Below are 21,435 nucleotides of genomic sequence, written 5' to 3'. Positions count from 1 at the left end.
CCTTCTCCTAGGTCAAATACATACCGCGGACAAGATAAAAACGATCAGTTACGAATGAACTGACAAGGCGTTGAGGTTATTTGAGACATCTTTCAACGAATTTTGGTATTACAGTCGGTATACGGGCGAAGATAGTAATGTTCCTCGTTCCCCGCACACTAGTATTTTGGCGCGCTATTTTCTTAGGCTCATTATCATTGAGAAGGAATGAAGGCCTTTGCCCAGCAGTGGGACGATGAAAAGGCGGTTACAGTTACTTTCTTAGGAGGTTTTCCGTTATGGCACCTCCGCTAGTCATTTTGTTTTCCATGATCCTTCCTCACTAACACAGTAACACACAAACACAGTGCTGACACCGTGTCGCTGTGTGCGCGGCAATCAGGCTGGAAACGCATTATAGCGTCGCTTGCGCAATTCTAATTGTTCTGCTCTTGTTTATGTACGCTGTGGAGGCTTTTCTTTGTTTATGTTGTTGGGTTAGGTTGGAAGATGTCGGCCTTACAGGGAAGACGGGTTTGGTGTCGTGTATCAACTGCCTACATCATTGTAGAAACAACAATGTACTTTACAAACAAAAGCACACTGATTCTGGTTTCGGTTATGATTGGGAGAAGTGTCAAGTATTTACGCTTTACCATATGGAGGAAGAGCAGCATCGCATTATTGGATAACTAGAACCTTTTTTTAAGTTGGGATCATGGGAAATCATCAGATGACGCCTACCGTTTGAGTGCCGTGAGAGGGAGTGTCAGACTTTTGCAAACTAAAACCGATATTTGTTCTATCTAGAACTCTTTGTGTACCAGGGTCAGGGTAACTCATTTATACAAATCCGTAGCCCCCGCACCCCGGCCCTACACTAAATTACCTCTTTCAAGAGAACGACCAACTAACCTAGAGATTCGAGCAATATACACAAAAACTTATTTCCAAATAACCAGTTACTAGTTCTGTACTCATTTTTTTTCAAATAGGCTTCTCGAAACTGCAAGCTAGTTGCTGTTTGTTCCAAGGAGTGGTCCATTGTCTTACCTTTATAAAGCGAAGGAGGCGGGTACCCGCTGTCAGGCTGCAGCCGCACATGACGCGTCGCCAGGATGAAGGCGAGAGCTGAGAGCACGATGCCGTCGAGGCAGCCGATCACTGCCAGTAAGTATGCCCAGCGTATGTGGCACCGACCTGGGGATGGATAGATAGGGGCATTAGGAGTGTACGTTAGATAGATATGCTCGATGAAGTTAATTTTATGAATTTTACTTAGACTTAGGATACCCCGTGCTGCCTTGGATTTCTGGGAAAAATATGAGAGTTAATTACGGGTTGATTATGTTCTGTGTGTGTGTACTGAAAGTTAATGAGAAAAAACCCTAATGATTCGCGCCTTAAAAACATTTTTTCTAAAAGATCTCATCCTTGTACGACAGAGACGGTACAGAATTAACTGAGATATAGAAACTACTGCAGCCAGAAATCAGTTTATAAAATCAAATATAATACGAGTATCAATTAGAACATCAAGGCAGCACAATACAAAATCTATCAAGGCAATAACAAATCATTTCTTCGAACTGATCCACAGTCAAATCGCAATCAACCAGGACTTTACGAAGGTCGGTTACTATCTAATACATCTTCAGCGGCTGACATTTTCTAGCATTCCAATATACCTATGAAATCCCTAGAGATCACAGAGATAGAGTTGACCTTGAGAAAGAACAGGATAGTTTGTATCCCGGACTTTTGAAGAGTTCTCTTGGAAACGCGATATAACCGAACTCGACGCGGGCGAAGCCGCGGGCGGAAGCTAGTAAGATATTATAAGTCTTGCAAACTTTATGTAACTAGTCCGAGCCTATGTATCTGATTAATTTCAGATCGATTTTGCGCAAAGATACCGATTTATTTAGAATCGATATTAGAATGATGCAGGTTGCGAGTGAATGCTGTGATGAAATTCATATCAATGCCATTACAGTTTAAGAGCACATTGCAAACTTTTAGTTGGCCAACAGTTTATTTGAGTTCATGAATCAGCATTTAAGGGTGCATACCTAAACACGGTGCATATAGCTTACGTATGTTGAGGCACATGAGCGGGTTACCTACATGAATTTTAAAAACGTGCGTATCAAACGACTCGCGCATGTACCAAAGCAACATACCCACCCGCGTGCTCTTGTCACTTGCGCATGTTAACTTGCTCCAGCTTAACGGCACCCTAAATGAATGGTGGTGCACATAACAACGATCAGTTAAGTATTAGGCCGACTAAAAACTGATTATATTGGCGGTTTTTTCAAGAAAAAAATTACAGCCAATTGGCCAACGGTCGGGCGACTTATAAGTTTGCAGTGTGCTTTTATATTTGATCGATATCTTAGAACTGAAATCATGAAACAATGTTTTAGATCTCAAGGTTTATTTCGTAATATTATATTGTGGTCCAACTGTAACAATGTCTAGTTATCTATCCATTATCTCTTTTGCACTAAGTTTGTAAAGCGTGTACTAATTTGGTGGTGTTAAAGAGGCCAAAAAGTTGATCTGATTAGTGAAGTGGTGACGAAATTACATCGTCTGAGTAATTGGTCTTAGTATTTGGCTCACGCCTTTTTTGGCAAATGCTTAACGGTTATACGGTTGGACAGATAAGTAACGTGCGAGTCTTCTTTTAATTATGGCTTTTGACCAGATGTAAACTTTTACACGCTAAGTTCTTTGACAGTGATAAATCCACAATCGTAAGCACTCACTTTGTAACAACTTTGTAAGCATTATTACGATTGTCATTTAAGATTTTTAAAACCTGTGAGATATTTAGATCCTCCTAATTTTCATTCACTTGGATTACAGCGAAATTGTCGTAACCTGTTTCTAACACCACCGTCCATCCTTTGTCTTATTAAGACCCAGATTGTTGACACCCTTGGAGGCTCTCATTTGTCAATAATTAGACTGATAAAGTCAAAGTCAACATCGTTTATTAAAGTAGTTTTTAACGTCAATAGTACTAAAAGGACAGCATCCCCAACACGCTCTCTTTTCACCACTTCATAGTGTGGAAAGTCAAGATGAATGAAAACGATGTTCCTTCTGTAGCCTCACCTATATTATACTGATCTGCAGTGGGCCCGCATGTTTCCTGCACAGCTGTCTCGCTCCACCCAGCCGGGTAGACTGCAACTCCTGCCACCATGCTCAATGCTGGAACAGAGAAACATAATCATTTGAGAAAAACAGTTTTTGGGGATATTTGATATTTGGTAGAAGACGCTATTATAATGGGATTCCTTCTGAGGACTGGCAAAGCGCATTTCGGCCTCTAAAAAAGTACCTAAATAAGGGCTCCTTAGTCAAAATTATTATTCAAACATTATTTGAATTGATAATAAGCATTCATGCACAAGCATGCATGGTAAATTGATTATGGTTCGGATAAAATTGAATTAGTAATTGTTAACGATGAAGCTAACTGCTATCCGTAGTATCAAATCACCACCATTCCACAAAAAAACGAACTTCATAAACAACATACTTCCTTTGCTCAAGTAAATGGTAGATAAGTTTCCAAGAGCCAATTGCTAAGTAAGTGGATCGAATTTAATATGAAACGAGTCTATTCCGAAAAGAAGTTTAAAATTGATAATAAGCATATACCTACTATGTCTGGTAAAATTGATGATAGTTAGATTAAACATTAATTAGATAGTATAGTACCTAAATTAACGATGAAGTTAACAACCTCCGTATTCCTTAGTATCATATCACCACCATACTACAAAAAATCATTCCCACGCACAAAAACGAACTTCATAAACAACATATTTCCTTTACTCATATAAATGGTAGGTAGCAGCGAACTGGCAACTAAGCAGATCGAATGTAAACGGAAGCCAGTGGGAACTGGGAACTGCAGGTGTAAACAATACCGCGTATTGTTTGACTCAAGGCGCCGACTGGTGCCGATAGGTACTTACTTCCCAAGATACCGGAGATTGGGATAATTTGTTGATTGTTGCCGAATTGAGGTTTTGTTTTAAGTTTTAAAATATATTTATAAGACTTTTAATTTGTAGGTTAGTGTGAAGACATGTAGGGCTTTTAATTGTCTGTGTGATGAAGCAAAATAGGCAGATTATTAATCTGTAGTGATAGCGAGGGATCTTAGAAGTTTTTTACGGGATAAAGAGATTGACTATTTGCATGTCCATGACGGTCTTTAATTTCAATGAGTTACATTTTAACCAGATATGCCATTCGTCTGGCCATTTAAATATGTTGATAATTTGTTTTATACTCCGGTGGCAGTATGACGAGTGACAGGGGAAAATGGAAGAGGATGACACATTGCGCCGACCCCAAATAAAATTGGGAACAGTGCAGGAGGAAGAAGACTCCGGTGGCAGACTTGTCATAATTTCAAAGTCATCAAAATAATTATATAATGTACGAGTACTTATGTAGGTACTAACTATCTTGAATATGCGTCTTATCGGAAAATTACAATTTATATTCTATGAGCATGACCCCAGATAAAGCTTATGTACATAATATGATATCGATTTCATTGCACATACATATACATGCAAGTAAATAGTCAGTACGTTATATACCTTCGTTGTTAAGACATACAGAGATGTGGAAATTCAAGAAACCTTAGCTTTCCACGTGCGTAACGCTAGAAAGTTAGTCAATGTGTGCTGTTTGAACTAACTCCGTAAATGGTTGAGTGCCATAAGAGTGCGTCTTCATGATGCATGTAGCTGGAGCAAGTTAACATGCTCAAGTGAGAAGAGCACGCTGGTGGGTATTTTGCTATGGTATATGCACCCGCACGTTTTTAAAACGCATGTTATCTGCGCATGTGCCTCAACATGCGCAAGCTGCTTGCACCGTGTATGTGCACCCTAAAACAAAATATAGTTGGTATTTTTACCAATAGATGGCGTTGTTGTGTGCTTGGAGAAAAAAGTATGAGTAGGAATCAATGGCCTGATATGAAGCCGTAGTAAAACTTTTGCAGGAAGTTTGCTACGGGCATTTACTAGGGTACATTGTCCTTGCTAGGTACAATTTGAACAGTATTTTTTCCAGTTTATGAATAGACAGGTTGAATGTCCGTAGAACAAAGCAATACCGAACGTCTGTAACGAATAGCAAGCAAAGTTTCGCAATTTCCTCTGTGTCTATGAACTAGACAAAAAAACCTCAACTGAATATTTATGTAAAATCACAAAAACAGTATCTAAGCACATGAATATTCATCACACGTTTTGCAAATCTACCGGTGTTGTACAAAACTAAACAGACACAAAATTCGCGCGTAAATCCGCCATGCTGCCAACATTACGAAACAAACGTCATCGAACCCAATCAGGCGTGGCAACATCATCAAAATTTTAAATTCAGAAAAGCGTTCCATTACGCGGTAGTTCCGTTACGAATTAACAGATGCTTGTCATTCAGTTTCCCTTCATTAGCCCAATGTGAAACTGAGGCTTTCTTCACACTCGGCCAAGCGTGAACCGGCCACCGCGCCACTGCGTCTTGACTTTCAATGGCGATTAATAATTATTACTCTGACTCTGCGCTGTCACTGGTTAGGGAAACGTAATATTGGTTACTCATTAATTTTCGCTTTTATAATAGTCGGAATTTTGAATATTGTAGGTGCGATAACCATGAGTAGAGGTACCTACGTGGTAAGTAGTAAGTGGTAATGAATACTTATTTTCATGATATTTAAAAAAACATAAGGTATTTTTGCGGCATAAAACTTTTTAAACAACACAGAATTAGCAAAGATACGTCATAATTTCCGTGAATAAGTAGTAACCTATTTAACGTAGTCGTTGAACAAAAAGAAATCTAAAACTTTAACACGGGCCTGGTTTAAAACTGGCAACTCACGTAATTTGAAGCCAGATTACTAGAATTCCACCATACTCTTTTATTTGCAGCTCAAAAACGTGCGAACTCGTAACCACCTCGTAACGCTATGGTAAATTGTGGATCGAAGTGAAGTCGTGATTATCAATACAACAAGTTCGAAAAACTGTGAGGAAAAACTGATTCGCCTAGTCATCTCATGTTATTGGTAGTGTACGAGAATATCAGGTGTTTTTGAAGAGATACCGTAATAGTCAAATGGATACCGCAATTGTAATGCATGACCGCATACATACTACATAACATTTTTCGCCTCCCATAATTGTGATTCAAATATCGGCCATCGGCCAATGTAATTGGAGTATTTTTCACAGAGGGGTTTTGAGAAGCAGACTTCTTGACTTGACTTCTTACTCCACTTGTCTCCGCAAGACTCGTCTTTTGTGGCGATCACATTGAAGTCACTGAACCATTGAGTGAATACCATCTGCGTTTCGGAGAAGTTCTGGTACTTCCAATAAAGGACGCATTCATCTAAACAGCCCAAAAAGTAGTGTTGTCATTTCTTTAATCCAGAATCATACGCCACAACACACACGAACAAGTCCTACGTGTGTAGGTATGTACAGTTTCCCACAGCGATCCTTCAACCGTGACGTAACTCGCTCACTTACAACATTAGCCACCACTAATTACACCTTACTATCCAGCCGCTTCAAGCGCATAACGCTTTCGCAACGATTATCAGATTAGCGCTTTTGTAACATATGACATAATGGACTAAAGGTCGCCTATCAATGCCTAATTAGTTGCAGCGTTGATAAAAAATGCGTTTTGAGAACCTAATCCGATGACTAATGGTGATAGAGGTTAGGTTAAATTGAATGGCCGTTGAAAGGTCAAAATTCGACCGAGATTCGAGGGACAATACAAACCCTAGTATTGTTTATATAATGCGTAACAAATGACAGACAAGATTTTTCGCAATGCTATCTAGGTGGTCAAACGATTTATAGAAGGCGGAGGGCAGTAGATGGAGACCAGGATGGTTGGTGCTCCTTGGGTGAGGCCTATGTTCATCAGTGGACGATAAAAGATCGATTTAATGGAGTTGGAGATCGATGACTAATTTAGAATGAAAAGCTCTACTTAAATCAAAACTGCTATGTGAAATTTTCCTTATCTTTGCAAAACGACGTACATAGATTCTTAATTTTGCAAACACCTATTTACGAAATCACAACTCAAAATCTGCACCAATTTCGACCCCACTCACAAAATAACTCAATCTAAACGTAAAATTAGCAATAATGACTGACATTACAGTCAGACATTAAGTCTAGCTGCAAACCAGTATTTCTAACAAATGTTGCGAACTTTCGGTCATTGTAGGCACCTTCACTGAGCTATCAAAATAAAACTAAAAGTGCAAAGGTGAAGCGAGCGTGTAACGTAACGCAGAACAACTGTTACTCTGTTACTCAATAGTTTTTTCATCCCACCATCTCGGAAAGAGTAGTTTTACCCTTTGATATCTGAGCGCAAAAGCCGTTTTTATCCTCTAGAGCGGCAAAGTGATTTGAATTTAGAACATTTAAACCATTTAAACCAATAAAATACTGCACAAAATAATTATTCAATTAATTAAGTAATTTTTATTATTGTTTTTACATAGATGTTTAACCTCGTTTCATTTTTAAGCTGAGTTTTCAAATAAATTAACTTTAATAGGTTCTTCTTTTTAATTTGATGCTCATATGTGCGCGCCATTTTGTTTTTTTTTGCATTTAGTAATTTCCTCGATGAGGTGGGATGAAAAGTTAAGTGTTGCACTCGAGTGCAAAGATTTTTCACCTTGTGCTCTTTTAATTCCCTCGCTATCGCTCAGGATTCTAATTATTGAAACACTCGCTACGCTCGTGTCTCAATTTTAGAATCCTTCGCTTGCTCGGTCATCAAAATTGAGCACGCAGTTAAAAAGCAACTTTGCACTCTTGTATAACAAATAACTATTATAGCAAAATTGAGATGTGTTCAAATTGTGTTGTGATCTCGCTTATTAGTTGGGGTAGATTATCAACAATGGTATAATAATGAGATAGATATGTACCTACATGTGTGTAGACACAATAGGTACATTAAGATCTTTTGAATCTGTTTGATAAGTTAATTCGCATAACGTATTATGATTTCGGGTGATCGCATCTGTGTCGCAATCTGCAAATTGTATCGAGTTAGATTTTAGTTACCGTCCTTGTATAAAGTTAAAGTAAATACCTAGTATAAAATCACAGGTTTCGCCTAACGGCCACATATAAACATACCGTACCTACTTAGTCCACTTCAGTCGAAACTTTCAGTTTCTAAGTTAGGCATAATAATTGTATGAAAACTCATCAGAAAATACAAATTCAAGCAGTATCCAGTTGCTTGAAAGAACTCGAATTTGTATTCAAGTTCATTTAAACGTAAATTATCACGTTTCATAACATTACAATTACAAAGAGGTGTAAAACTCTTAATGACAGTTTTCTACTTTTCCAAGCGTTAGTAAGATTGGCTGTCACATGACGGCTATTTATATAAAACTACCCGCGTTGGAGAAACTTTAATTGCAAGCTTTTGCGCAGTTGATGTTAATAGCCATGCGCGCAGTGACAGATTATATTCGCTTTCAGAATCCATCGGAAACGAGGGAATTTGTGTTTGTTTGTCACGGAAGATATTGTGGATCTTGCTATGCATAAATGTCTATCTTCATCTGTCTCTGAAGCCCTGCTTGTAAGCCTATAATGAGTGAGTATTGACCACCATGCATTTTTTACTCAACGGTGTTTCAGAGCGTACTTTTTAAACTTTTAAAATTGTAGGTTTGTTAAAAATAGCATGAGGATATGAATGAAAATATCCAATCATAGTAGACCCGCGATCTAGAATCCGCGATGTAGAGCTATGAATTCTATTGTGTACCTTAACTAGTTACCAAAATTCGTCTCTCTAATTTCGGCAATTGTGGAGAACGGGGTTCACAGGGAGCATTTTATAGGTGTTTTACACAACATTCGTTCCTATCCAGACAGAGCCGAGAAAAATGCCTATAGTTGATCAAGCTCATAGTGCTTATAAATAAGTTTGTGGTCGTTTACCTGCTAGCTTTCTAGTCCACTTTCGATGTTTATCGCGGTCTGGTCACTTATTTGCTTCTACTAACTATTCTTGTAAACTCGGCCTTGGATAGAAACTTGAGTGAAAATCTTTGAAATATCATATTTATACCTTAGGAGAAATTATCGTTGGCCAATCGTGTTATTCTATACAGATTACCATCTCCTATAGTCTAGCTAGTAGACGCAAGAGCGACTGCTGTGTGAGGTCTTGGGTTTCATTCCCGGGTGAGGCCGAAATCACTTTGTTTGAAGGAAATTAGTGATTGATACACCCTTGCATCGGAGAGCACGTTTATGACGGTCCTGCGACTGACAAAGGTCAGGCTGGATAAAGATCCAGCCTTGTCGATTTGTTGATTGTGTGAGGGAATAGTGAGTAAACCCGTGAGTAAGAGAGAACAGCCGACGATCGGCCTAATCACATACATATAATTATTATTATCTTACTGAATATTTTAAATGGGAAAGTTAGTCAAGTAGATCATAGTCGTCGGCCGTGGGTTGGTCTCTGGTTCATGTAGTGGGCGGTTTGGGCATTGTGAAGTCATAGTCGGATGGTAAAAGCAAATAGCAATAACAGCTATCCAAGAATTTATTTGTTAAAAATTTTTACTGGCTTCACTTAAGACGTAATATTTTGTACATAACTACACAATTAGTATAAATATTAAACTAGTTTACTGCATCGATTATGACTGCTAATTCATTTCGAATTGAAACACTTTGATCTACAAATTATCATATCTTCATTCGATAAACACAGATTCTTTAACTTCACACTTAAAAAAATATAGCAAAAACATAAATAAGCAGTTCTGTAATAATAAATTGGAGCCTGAACCACAACCACTCCAAAATTCCTGCTAGGAAATTATTCCTGCCAGGAAATTATTCCTGCTAGGAAAATTCCTAGCAGGAATTTTGGAGTGGAGCTCATTAAATAAATGAATTCTATAGGAAATAAGTTTATGTATACTCAACACAAAATATGCTATGACTATCAGATCAATAATGCAATCGCGGTGCATTTGATTAAGTATTATGTCCGGCATAGTGCACTGACTCACCCAGCAATGAGGTATGTAGTCCAGGGGAAGTATTGAGAAACGCCCAGATACCGGGTGTAACAAGGACAGTGTTCCATACATCTTGAATAGTTTAGTCAGATCTTATAGATGTCAGTAATCATCCTTAGGTATAGCTATAGATACATCACTACATATTTTGTGAAGTACTCTAAAACTAGTTAACAGATTTTAATACAGTTTTCAACAATGATAAAAGAGTGATTTGTGAGGACAACTTCGGCTATTTCAAGTCTCATCCTAGTATCATCATTTGTCGCTTGTCTGAGAACAACAATGCATTTGAGATATACTATTCCCACATAAAACAGCTAGTCACCCGTTATGTAAAACACGCGTGCAGCCGAGACACAGAAGCACAAAACAGCCATGTTTACATAGTGTAGGTATGCGTGCGCGCATCTTCGGTCAAATGAGGAAAACCGCTAGCCAATCCGACGCGTCGCATTCGTAATGACTCATGTCGAGAAAATTTTACTTTACCTGTACCTACATAGTAGGTATGCAGAAATGTGGAAATTGCTAAAGACTTAACGCTCCCTGACTTAACGCTCCCCTACTCAGGATTTGCAATGAGTTTAACAGTCTTTGTAAATTAACGAATACCGACATTCATGTTCGTTCCATGAAAAAATTTAGGAAAACTATCTCAGAGATATGGGAATGCAATTGATAGCAATAAATATTAAAATAGTTTATTCTAGTTCTTAAGTCACACTTGCTCAGAAATACTAATAACGTTTGTTAAATATTAATAGTGTTGTTGTTATAAATGATGTGTATACCTGTAATAGGCATACATACCATAAATGTAATTTTTAACGTATTTTTATAACTTCTGTGTATGTATTGCTGTTGGTGTACCTAATAAATAAATAAATAAATAAGACTTGGCAAGTCTGCTTGGAGTAGTTATGTGTTAGACTATGTTAATGGTGAGTTTCACTAGCTAAATCATCAATCTTCCTGCTGGCTTCTACCCGCAGTTTCACCCATGTCCCGTGGAAACTTCTTCTTGCACCCAGATGATAAATTAGTCTCCAGCCTTCCTCGATAATGGGCTATCTAACACAGGAATAAATATTCAAATCTGAAAAGCGTATAAACTTCACCTTAATAATAATAGTTGAATCTTTTATGACTAGATTTAATGCTTAAGTGTTCATTTGTTTAGACCTGAAGATTAAAATCAATAAGTAAAATTATCTATATTCGTGATAGAATTCAGAACCAAAACTCTAAAATTTACATAAAATTGTCGTATCCAACTACCTATATGCATTTCTAAGCGTGCTCAATAAGAGATGCAGTCTCGACTATCATTCCCGTTATCTTTGAAATCATACAATTTACTCAACTGCAGATAGAGTGTAGTCCAAATTACGTGACATCACACATTTACGTGCTGCACGCATTACATCGCGTGGCACGTCGTAAATCGTAATCTCGGTGAAAAAGTAAACCATTGAAATGTAGCCTGTTTGAGTAAATGGCCTGCCATACAAGAGTGATTTCCATTTTTCAAGTAGATGATAATATGTGGTAGAAAATATGCCTTATTTAGTCTTTTGTAAATTGTCATTAAATAAATGAAGAAAATGGATTTCTATTATAAATATTGTGTTGTATTTCTCTCACTCACTCGCATGCCCAGCGTGGTGATTATATTTTGCGCAAATACCCCCAGCTTGGGTTAGACCTTTATCTAACAGTGGAAGTTTTTAGCTTGAGCGATGACGGGATGATGTATTCCGTTAATCATGCCATTTGCTGAAGTTATCGGACCATTAACACAAACTCATAAAATAACAAGTTTTATCTCTTCATTTAAATCGAAGAAGGCCTATTAAAGATCGATTACGCAACGATTCATCTCCGTTAGAATCGAAGCACTAATTAAGGTCATACTCTATCATATAGGCTTTATTGCTTCCGTGAAACACTTTCTAATGTAATCATTCCAAGATGTAAACCACAAAAGATACATAAAAGGTGTAATTATTGTCGGTGTGTCTACATAATATGATGTGGTGTGTAAAGTAAATGATCCACCATACCGTAGCGTACCGCAATCAAACAACGACTGGCATTTGGCGTTCCATTTTTGAACTATCTGACAGTTTATATTGACCAATCCCGTCACAGTATCACGCGCATTGCATTTTTGTAGAATACAAAATTAAGAGTCAGAAGTTGGTAGCATACATGGCATAAAATAAAACATTTCTTTTTGCAAACTCAAGAAGTCATTGCATCTAAAATACCTTTCAGGATTTAAAAGCCTTTCATAAGACTATGACGAAGTCATTTTTTAAGCACATACTTTTAAACAGCTGCCATATTTAACAGACAAGTCATATTTTTTGAAATGTAAGTAATTAAAAGTTGCCAAACCAAAAATATGCCACGTCTTTGTCAAAATGATTACATCAGATTCGCATTAAACTGGGTCGGTGTGGCTCAACCGCAAATATTTAAACTAACAATGAAGTATCAACTGATGGGAATGTTGCAGTTACAACAGAATGTACTCGCTGTGATTTATGTTGGAGATTAGGTATCTTAACTGATTGAGATGGTAGATTTTTGGGTAGGTACCTAATTTGCAAAATCATCTTCCCTTCCGACATATTTAACATTCCGACATTTTCCATCTTGCGATTGGAGATTGCATTTTGACATAACCTTTTTATAAATTACTAGCCGTTTTCCCGCGGTTTCACTATAGTTATATGTCAATGGGTTTCACCCGCGTCCCGAAGAATATTTAAAATCGGTCTAGTAGTTTTTGACTTCATCTATTACAACCAAACAACCAAACAAACAAAGTTTTCCTCTTTATAATATTAGTATAGATGTCAAATTTCAATCCCGCTAAACAAAGGATGGATCGGTTATTGAAATCCACAGCTAAATTTACTAAACTTTTTGGAGTGAGAAAATATTAGTTGTCATAAAGTTAATGTGACAATCAAGAGTAATAAAACGAACCCGGCAGTACCCGAACGAGAAAGTACTGAAGATACAACAATACACGATACGGATGCAATAATATTGATTGTTTGACATAAAGACAAACTGCGGACATAACTAGCATGATTGCTGATTTCACAGAGCAATAAACTTGCAAGATTATTACATAATGAAAAGCAACAGATTCGTCAAGATGCGGGCAGTGCATGACACATTGCTGGATCTACTACTTCCATATCATAAATGTATTTGGTTTTTGGCAGACTAGACCTTTTTCTTCCGTGTACTAGACAGACATTTGGAATCAATTTTGTTGTGTTTTTAGGGTTCCGTAGCCAAAATGGCAAAAACGGAACCCTTATAGTTTCGTCATGTCCGTCTGTCCGTCTGTCACAGCCGATTTACTCGGAAACTATAAGTACTACAGTGATGAAATTTGATGGGAATATGTGTTGTATGAACCGCTACAAAAATATGACACTAAATAGTAAAAAAAAGAATTGGGGGTGGGGCCCCCCATACATGTAACTGAGGGATGAAATTTTTTTTTTCGATGTACATACCCGTGTGGGGTATCAATGGAAAGGTCTTTTAAAATGATATAAAGTTTTCTAAAAAAACATTTTTCTTAAAGTGAACGGTTTTTGAGATATCAGCTCTCAAAGTCGTAAAAAGTATGTCCCCCCCCCTCTATTTTTATAACTACGGGGTATAAAATTCTAAAAAAAATAGAGGTGATGCATGCTAATTAACTCTTTCAACGATTTTTGGTTTGATCAAAGTATCTCTTATAGTTTTTGAGATAGGTTGATTTAACTGTAATTTACGGAACCCTTCGTGCACGAGTCCGACTCGCACTTGGCCGGTTTTTTTTGTTTTGTGTGTCATTTACATTGCTACATAAGAAAATACTTAATGAGGTTTTAAAACTGATTTTTTATTGACTCTTCAATTTGTGTACACTCTTAAGCATTAGCGAATTCTTCAGGTGAGGGTAAATGTGCTCTTACCCTCGCGAGCCTGTCCTGATCTATGTTCAAACTTTTTCTCTTGCATGCGATCTCCCTCTCGAGTTGTCCTCTATACTTCATGAGTTCTGCTCTCACAGCCTCAGCCTCTCTCAATTTGCCATTTAGCGAGTCAACAGTCTCTTTAACAAACTTCGCTTCGCCCATCAGGGCATACTGAGCCTTATCTCTGCAATTTTCCACATTAGGCCTATTGTAGTTCCGATTCTGTAACCTCGTGCCCGACAGTTTGTCTCGCTCATTTACTTCTCTCAGTGAATCATTCAAATGGTCAATAAGCTTCTCTACATTGGCGATAGTCTGCAAATTGTCCTTCAAAGTTTCTTCGAGCTTCGCACATAATTGTTCTGTTGCGGCCACTGTTTCTCCGAGCGCATAATTCGTTCTATCAGCTTGGATTTTCATATCTTGAGACCCTTTTATGATTGCTGTCATCAAGTCGGCTCGCAAGTCGGCAGACTTCTGCCGAACTTCATCACAGTTTCTAATACTCTCCTTGCAAAAATGCTCCCAAAATTCTAGAGTAGTTGCATTTTCAGTCCACCGAGCTGATCCCGGATGATGAAGGATCAGGTTCGATTCAGGCGTCATATGTAAATTTTTACTATCTACCTTCAAAGATGTCATCTTGTCACTCCAATCTGACTCAATACTAGCTTTAGCTGCTCTATTATAAGCCATCTGCGTTTCTACCTTCGCCAAAGTTTCCTGGAACACCCGCCTTATTTCTCCAACGATGGCCACTTCTTTTATTAATTCTTGTTCAGCATCATCTCTTACCAAATCTGGTTCATACCTATGAGTACGGAGTTCTAAGCATTCTCTTGAAATAGCTTCAGGCAACATCAAAATTCTGCAAGCACTCTTTAATTTGGCTCTATCAGCATCTAGAGTCTTGATTTCGTGTTTCATTGCATTTAGAGCTTTCTCCACCTGTTTCTTCCAATAAGCCATATCTTTAACTCTCGACTTTAAAGTATCTGTAGTTTCACTCTGCTTCTTATCTAAACTGTCAAAAGCGTTTTTAAGATCATTTTTGATGGAAGCATCTAACGCTTTTGCTTTGTCAGTCGCTTTTGGAGTCAACATGTACAAGTTATGCCTTCTCCATTCTCCGGTAGAATAGTGAGTGATGGAATATTTGTCGACTACAGGTCGGACGCCCGTCATGCCGGCTTGGGGCGTCCAGTTCACGTGGCCGGGAGCCCAGGGTCCGATAGGCCCCATCCCGAGGAAGTCGCCGCTGGTGCTGTCCGTCGGCTGAGGGAGATACTGAGGCGGTGCATTAGGGGGGTAGATCTTCTTCTCTGGTGGTTTAATGAGGCCAGGCACGTAAGGAGATGCGTAAGGATTCTCGCCTTTTCGTCTATGCCCCGCTTGCAAGTATACCTGCTTGTTATCAGAGCCTGCCTCAGTCTGCGGACAGATGAACGGACAGGTGAGCATATCCTCTGGTGAGGGAACTGGATTAGCCATTTTAACAAGAATTTAGGTGGAAATAAATCAACAACTTAAAATTATTAAAAATATAACTAAAAAACTACTGCACAATGAAAATGTTCATTGACATTGTTTGTCACATATTTTATGTTGTAGAGTTTACTACAGTGTCAAGCAGCCAGTCATAAGTCAGTTGGTTAAAACCTTATTGCTAATATGTGTTAACACCGGTGTCTGTATAATACCTATCATCGTCATTCAGTACCTTCGACATCATTTCTCTTCAAATCATGAAAGAAAACCACATACAGGTACTGTGAGACAAATTTCGAATCAATAGCAGATCTTATCCTTACGACGAAACGAACGGGTATATAAAAAGCAAGTGTATAATTTGAGCAATATCTTCGATCTAATGATGGGATTCACTATCTTCCACTGGTGATGGGAGACTTGCTTCATAAGAAAGGTCAGTGTAACGTACACATTGTTCCAAGTTCTCATAGCTCGTGGGATTCATATTGTTTAGCAATCGTTGCTTACTACTAGTTTTTGTATTGCTACGGTTCCTTGGGTTATAGGTTCCGTTTCCGTATTAAAGAGCGTATGTTTAAAATATAGCCTTCACTATATGACCAAAATCTTCGATAAGAATGTAAGTGTAAATAAGAGTAAAGACTGAAGAACGAATTCCTTTTGGTTAAAAATTATTATTACTATTTAAAACAATACCTGTATCACTTGTTGTTTCAAATGCAAAGATTACGCCAACTTTATCAGTGTAAGTATAAATAACCGCGAAACATAATGTCATCTTGATACAGCTTACACAATGCGTAAGAGCATGCCAAGTAAATGATGTGCAAAACAATAATAAAGAGTGAAAGGTTGCGGCAAAGTGCGCCACGGCGGTTATGTCTGAAATAACTACCACTTATGTAAGCACTTTAATAAATTTGATGCCTCCATAATTCATTAAGTGAGCAAAGTTCCGGTCTCTGCCTACGAGACTTGTACACCGAAACGGGCGAAAATGAGACGATGAAAAATACATTTTTAATACAAGATATTGCAAAAAGAATCTTGCATGATAAGGGTAAGTAAAACGGCATCTTTAATCTTAAAACATTACTATTAAATATTGATACATAAATCTAAAATAAACTAGTCGAAATAACATCTAAGGAAAACTAAAGATTAGAATAGGATAGATATAAGAACATAATAGTTTAGAACCCGGCCAGTTCTGACGCGGACGGGTAGTGAGAACGAACCATTCCACATCGGTCCCGGTCTATGTTGAGAGTCTTTCTCTTCGCAGCGATAGCCTTTTCTAGTTCCACCCTCTTTTGCATCAAATCGGTCCTCAGCCTCTCAGCGTTCCTCAGTTGGCCAAGAAGTGAGGTCACCGTCTCATGGATCTTCTTGACTTCTTCAATCAAACCTAAATGTGGCTGATCCCTAACGCTCTCTCCGTGTGGCCTCCAATTATTTCTATTGTCAAGCCTAGTTTGAGCTAGTTTCATAGCCGCGTCCATTTTTTTAATAGAGTCCTGAAGATCTGCAATTAAAGCTTCCATGTCAGCTGTTCGTTGGAGCGTGGTACGTAGGTTTTCCTCCAGTCTTGTGCAGAGTTCAGATGTAATAGCCACGGTTTCAGCTAGAGCCATGTCAGTTCTGTCCGCTTGAGTGCGAAGTTTCCTACCGTTATTTATCAAAATGGCGTTCAAGCTGCCTCTTAAGTCAGCTGATTTCTGTCGAGCTGTTTCGCAATTAAGCACATTCTCTCGACAAAAATACTCCCAGTATTCTAATGGAGCACTGAAGTCACCAAACCTCGTCGAGCCAGGTCTAAACATTAACGTGTTCGATTTCGTACTAAGACTTAAATTAATAGCTTCTGTATTATAAGCCATAGTTTTATCACACCAATCGTATTCTATCCTATGTTTTGCCGCTTTATTGATTGCCATTTGTTCTTCTATAGTGGCAAGGGTATTTTTTATTGTGGCTCTGACTTCACTCACTAGATTCATTTCTTTAATAAGCTCTTGCTCTGCAATATCAGCCACTAAATCAGGTTCAAATCGATTCGACCGGAGGTCTAAACATTCTCTCGAGATTGATTCAGGTAGCATCAAAACTCTAGAAGCACCCTTTAGCCGCTGTCTATCAATTTCCAGTAACTCAACCTCTTCGGTAATGGCTTTGCAAGCTCTCTCAACCTCAATTTTCCATCGGAATATATCTCTTGCTTTCTGTTTCAATCTTTTATTGTTTTCTAGTTGCTGTTTATCAATAGTTCCAAATGCTTGCATAATGGAAGTCTTAGCATTATAGTCTACGATATTAGACTCATTTATTACGTCAGGGTTGAGAACATCATCGTTATGTTTTCTCCACTCGCTGAGGGAGTATCTGCTTAAAGAATACTTGTTAACACTGGGCCTCGTTCCAGTAAGGGCTCCAAGTGGAGTCCAGTCTACTTTGCCATCTGAGCCAGGTCTGAGCTCCGGCAGGTGTGGCAAATCATCTGCTCCAGGTCTCACTTCTGGTTCAGCTTCCGCCGGGGCTGGTTGTGGAGCCGGGGCTGGTTGTGGAGCCGCGACAGGTGGTTTGAAAGCACGGGCCGCCTGTTCTTGCTCCTTGGCCTCTCTTATTTTTTCCAAAGCCTTCTCCGGAGTCACGAGAGCTTTCGCAAAAGCTTTTATTTCCTGTTTAGTGGGGCACCTGTCTTCCTCAGGAAAAGTAGTTAATGGTGCAAGCATGATTTATTCTTTCATATAAACTGCACACAAAAATAATTAAATATTCAGAAAAATCTCTCGTTCAATGTAACGAATTTTTGTTACAAAGTGACATAAGCTTCCATTTTAAATCATTTCTGACAACTTCTTTGAAATGCCGGAATTATTTTTAATTTTTCGACAATTCATATGCAAATAGGTCAATTAAATAGGTCGATCTCGTTTTTGTCAACCACACATGTAAAATTCACTGGCTGTCCTCGCGTTGAAGATGATGCTCACACCACGTTAGTACTTTATCCTACAGGGCTACTATTACATACTAATATATATGAGAGGCCTATGTCCAGCAGTGGACTGCGATAGGCTGATGATGATGATGATATTATTGTGTATAAGAATACTATTGTCTTTTGTACCAATATTATTTTGTCGACAACATGTTTATAAAACGTGGTGTCCCTAGGCCCTAAAACATGTTATTTTTCTTTAATTTAAGTAGCCCAGAGAGGCCTGTGGGATTGTCCGATAGAATTACCGGTACATAAAAGGCCTACGAAGGAACATGATGGGTTTTAGTCAGTAAGAGTCTGACACTCCCTCACCGCTGCTAACCCACAGCTGGAGTTTAAAAAAAAAAGTCCTCAATCAGTTCCTCTCGGGACTATTCGCATAGTTATAGGAACATTTTAAATCTACTATTATCACATTATTCAGACAAGCTCACGGCGCGGGCGCAAGCTACAACGACAAATCGATAAGCTAATCGGCCAACAATCGCAGTATATTCGTTCTTGGCATCGATCATGCATGCACTTATGCACCATGTATGCAGTTATATTTCAACAAGTATATTGTAATGTGACAGGTTACCTTGGTTTCAAATTTACGGTAATTTGATATCACATTATAATTATATATTGTTGTTGTACCTTTGAATTGATAAATGAAAATCATCATCATCCAGCCTAGCCATTTCTTAGGCATATTAGGGTCCACTTCCAGGCTAACCGGATACAAATGAGATGAAAAATAAAATTGTAAATACCAGGAATAAATTATATTATAACCAATACATTCTAAAATTTTCTATCAAATAACAAAGACAAGCAATCCAAGATCAAAACAAGAAAAAAAATCTGAATTAACATTAAAATCCAGCCAATTCTGAAGCAGATGGATAATGAGATCGAACCTTCCCGCACCTCTCTCTATCTATGATGAGAGTCTCGTTTTTAGATGCGATATCTTTCTCCAACTCTTTTCTCTTAGCTATCAGATCTTGTCGCACTCTCTCAGCATTTCTTATCTGTCCCAGCAGCGATGTGACAGTCTCGTGAATTTTCTTTACCTCCTCGATCAATCCAAGATGCGCTTGGTCCCTCACATTCTCCCCATGCGGTCTCCAATTATTCCTGTTGTCTAACCTCGTCTGAGCTAGTTTCATAGCTGCATCAGTTTTCTTAACCGCATCTTGAAGTTCTTGTATCAAAAGCTCCATGTCAGCGATTTTCTGCAATGTAGCTATTAAGTTTTCCTTTAGTTTCGTACATAGTTCCGTAGTAAGAGCAACTGTTTCAGCTAACGCGACATCAGTTTTGTCTGCTTGCATGCGTAATTTTCGTCCGTTATTTATTAAAATAGCATTCAAGCTACTTCTAAGGTCAACGGACTTCTGCCGTACAGTTTCTATGTTTTCGATAGTTTCTCTGCAGAAGAACTCCCAGTACTCTAGAGGTGCGGTGAAGTCACCGAATCTTGTAGCTCCAGGTCTAAACAACAGAGTGTTGGATTTCGCATTAAGGCTCAAGTTTATAGTATCTGCATTGTAAGCCATAGTCTTGTCACACCAGTCGAATTCAATCCTGTGCTTTGCTGCCTTGTTTACCTTCATTTGTTCTTCTATTTTGTTCAATGTTGTCTGCAAAGTTTCTCTGACTTCAGTAACAAGTTTCATTTCTTTGACCAGCTGTTCATCAGCGAGATCAGCGACAAGGTCTGGTTCCGATCGATAGGAACGCATTTCTAGGCACTGTCTTGAAATTGATTCGGGAAGCATCAACACCCTGGATGCGCCTTTAAGACGTTGCCTTTCAATTTCTAGCAATTCGACTTCGTCAGATATCATTTTGCATGCTCGTTCTACCTCAACCTTCCATCGATAAATATCTTTGGCTTTTTGTTTGAGCCTATTGTTGTTTTCTAACTGTTGTTTATCGATGGTACCGAAAGCTTGCATCATAGACGTCTTAGCATTGTAGTCGATAATATTAGACTCATTAATAGTTTCTTTACTCAATACTTTATCATTGTGCTTTCTCCATTCTTCCAGAGAGTATCTACTGATAGAATATTTGTTTACCGATGGTCTAGTGCCTGAGAGCTCTGCGAGTGGTGTCCAGTCAACTTTGCCGTCAGGCCCAGGTTTCAAGGCTGATAATTCCTGGCCGAGCAACTCTTTTCTAGAGGGTCCTTCGTCCTGCGGTCGTGACGGGGGAGGCTGTGGTAGCTCCCTGTACCGTGCCTCCATCGCATGTTTCTTCTCAGCTTTAGCTTGCGCATCCTCTTGTGATATCTGTTCTTCTTTCGTTGGCTTGGGCTCTTCTGGTTTCGGCTCTTCTGTCTTCGGTGCCACTTTCTTTGCATCTCTTGTGGCTCTTATGAAAGCGCCGAGTTCTTCCGTGATCACAGGACACATATCCTTCTCAGGGAATGTTGTAAGTGTAGTTTCCATTTTTGTAATTTGCTCACAGAATGGCTTTATCAAATAAACAACTAATTAGAAAATAAAATATTCTAAGATAAATTGTTAAATAAAAAATGCCAAATGCGACGACCACGGAAAAGAAATTAACGTCTAAAATGACATTCCTTACAGCTGTCAGAAATCACAAAAAAACTGTGCTCTCTGTGCTTATAAAAGAGTAAGTATTTAATCATTTAATTGTTTTTAAGTACCTAAATGATAATACATATTACTACAGCTCTGAATCCAGTTACTTACGCGACGTCTATCATCTCGACTGTATACAATTAGGTATGCAACGTCTTAGACTGAAAACCTATAAACGCATTTTTCCCCAAATATTTTTATTTTTTTAGTCGT

At 38.4% G+C, this 21,435-nt stretch overlaps 4 protein-coding genes across 4 annotated transcripts in view; all 4 read right to left on the bottom strand.

Moving 5' to 3' along the window:
* Tmhs (Tetraspan membrane protein in hair cell stereocilia) overlaps positions 1-21,435 on the bottom strand; it is a 30,788-nt gene that overhangs the window by 4,130 nt on the left and 5,223 nt on the right. The window contains exons 2-3 of the mRNA XM_064041175.1: positions 3,106-3,204; positions 1,033-1,179 (exon numbers count right to left, since the gene is read on the bottom strand). Coding sequence (XP_063897245.1) covers positions 1,033-1,179; positions 3,106-3,204 — 246 coding nt within the window. The remainder of the gene's footprint in view (positions 1-1,032; positions 1,180-3,105; positions 3,205-21,435) is intronic.
* Positions 14,031-15,730, bottom strand: LOC110381513 (tektin-4). Its single transcript, XM_021341860.3, has one exon. The coding sequence runs from the start codon at positions 15,616-15,618 to the stop codon at positions 14,080-14,082; it is 1,539 nt and encodes a 512-aa protein (XP_021197535.3). The 5' UTR covers positions 15,619-15,730; the 3' UTR covers positions 14,031-14,079.
* On the bottom strand, positions 16,696-18,478 carry LOC110381514 (tektin-4). The gene has a single exon (XM_021341862.3). It carries the CDS (start codon positions 18,348-18,350, stop codon positions 16,812-16,814), a length of 1,539 nt encoding a protein of 512 aa, XP_021197537.2. The 5' UTR covers positions 18,351-18,478; the 3' UTR covers positions 16,696-16,811.
* LOC110381512 (tektin-4) lies at positions 19,381-21,206 on the bottom strand. Its single transcript, XM_021341859.3, has one exon. The coding sequence runs from the start codon at positions 21,061-21,063 to the stop codon at positions 19,480-19,482; it is 1,584 nt and encodes a 527-aa protein (XP_021197534.1). The 5' UTR covers positions 21,064-21,206; the 3' UTR covers positions 19,381-19,479.

This window comes from Helicoverpa armigera, chromosome 24, assembly GCF_030705265.1.
Source record: "Helicoverpa armigera isolate CAAS_96S chromosome 24, ASM3070526v1, whole genome shotgun sequence".
Taxonomy (NCBI): Eukaryota; Metazoa; Arthropoda; class Insecta; order Lepidoptera; family Noctuidae; genus Helicoverpa; species Helicoverpa armigera.
Note: the sequence above shows the minus strand (reverse complement) of the source record. Positions and strands in the feature narration are given on the sequence as shown.

Bases quoted from the DNA above. Each gene is read 5' to 3' on its own strand.
- LOC110381513 (XM_021341860.3), bottom strand. From the start codon at position 15,618: ATGGCTAATCCAGTTCCCTCACCAGAGGATATGCTCACCTGTCCGTTC.
- LOC110381514 (XM_021341862.3), bottom strand. From the start codon at position 18,350: ATGCTTGCACCATTAACTACTTTTCCTGAGGAAGACAGGTGCCCCACT.
- LOC110381512 (XM_021341859.3), bottom strand. From the start codon at position 21,063: ATGGAAACTACACTTACAACATTCCCTGAGAAGGATATGTGTCCTGTG.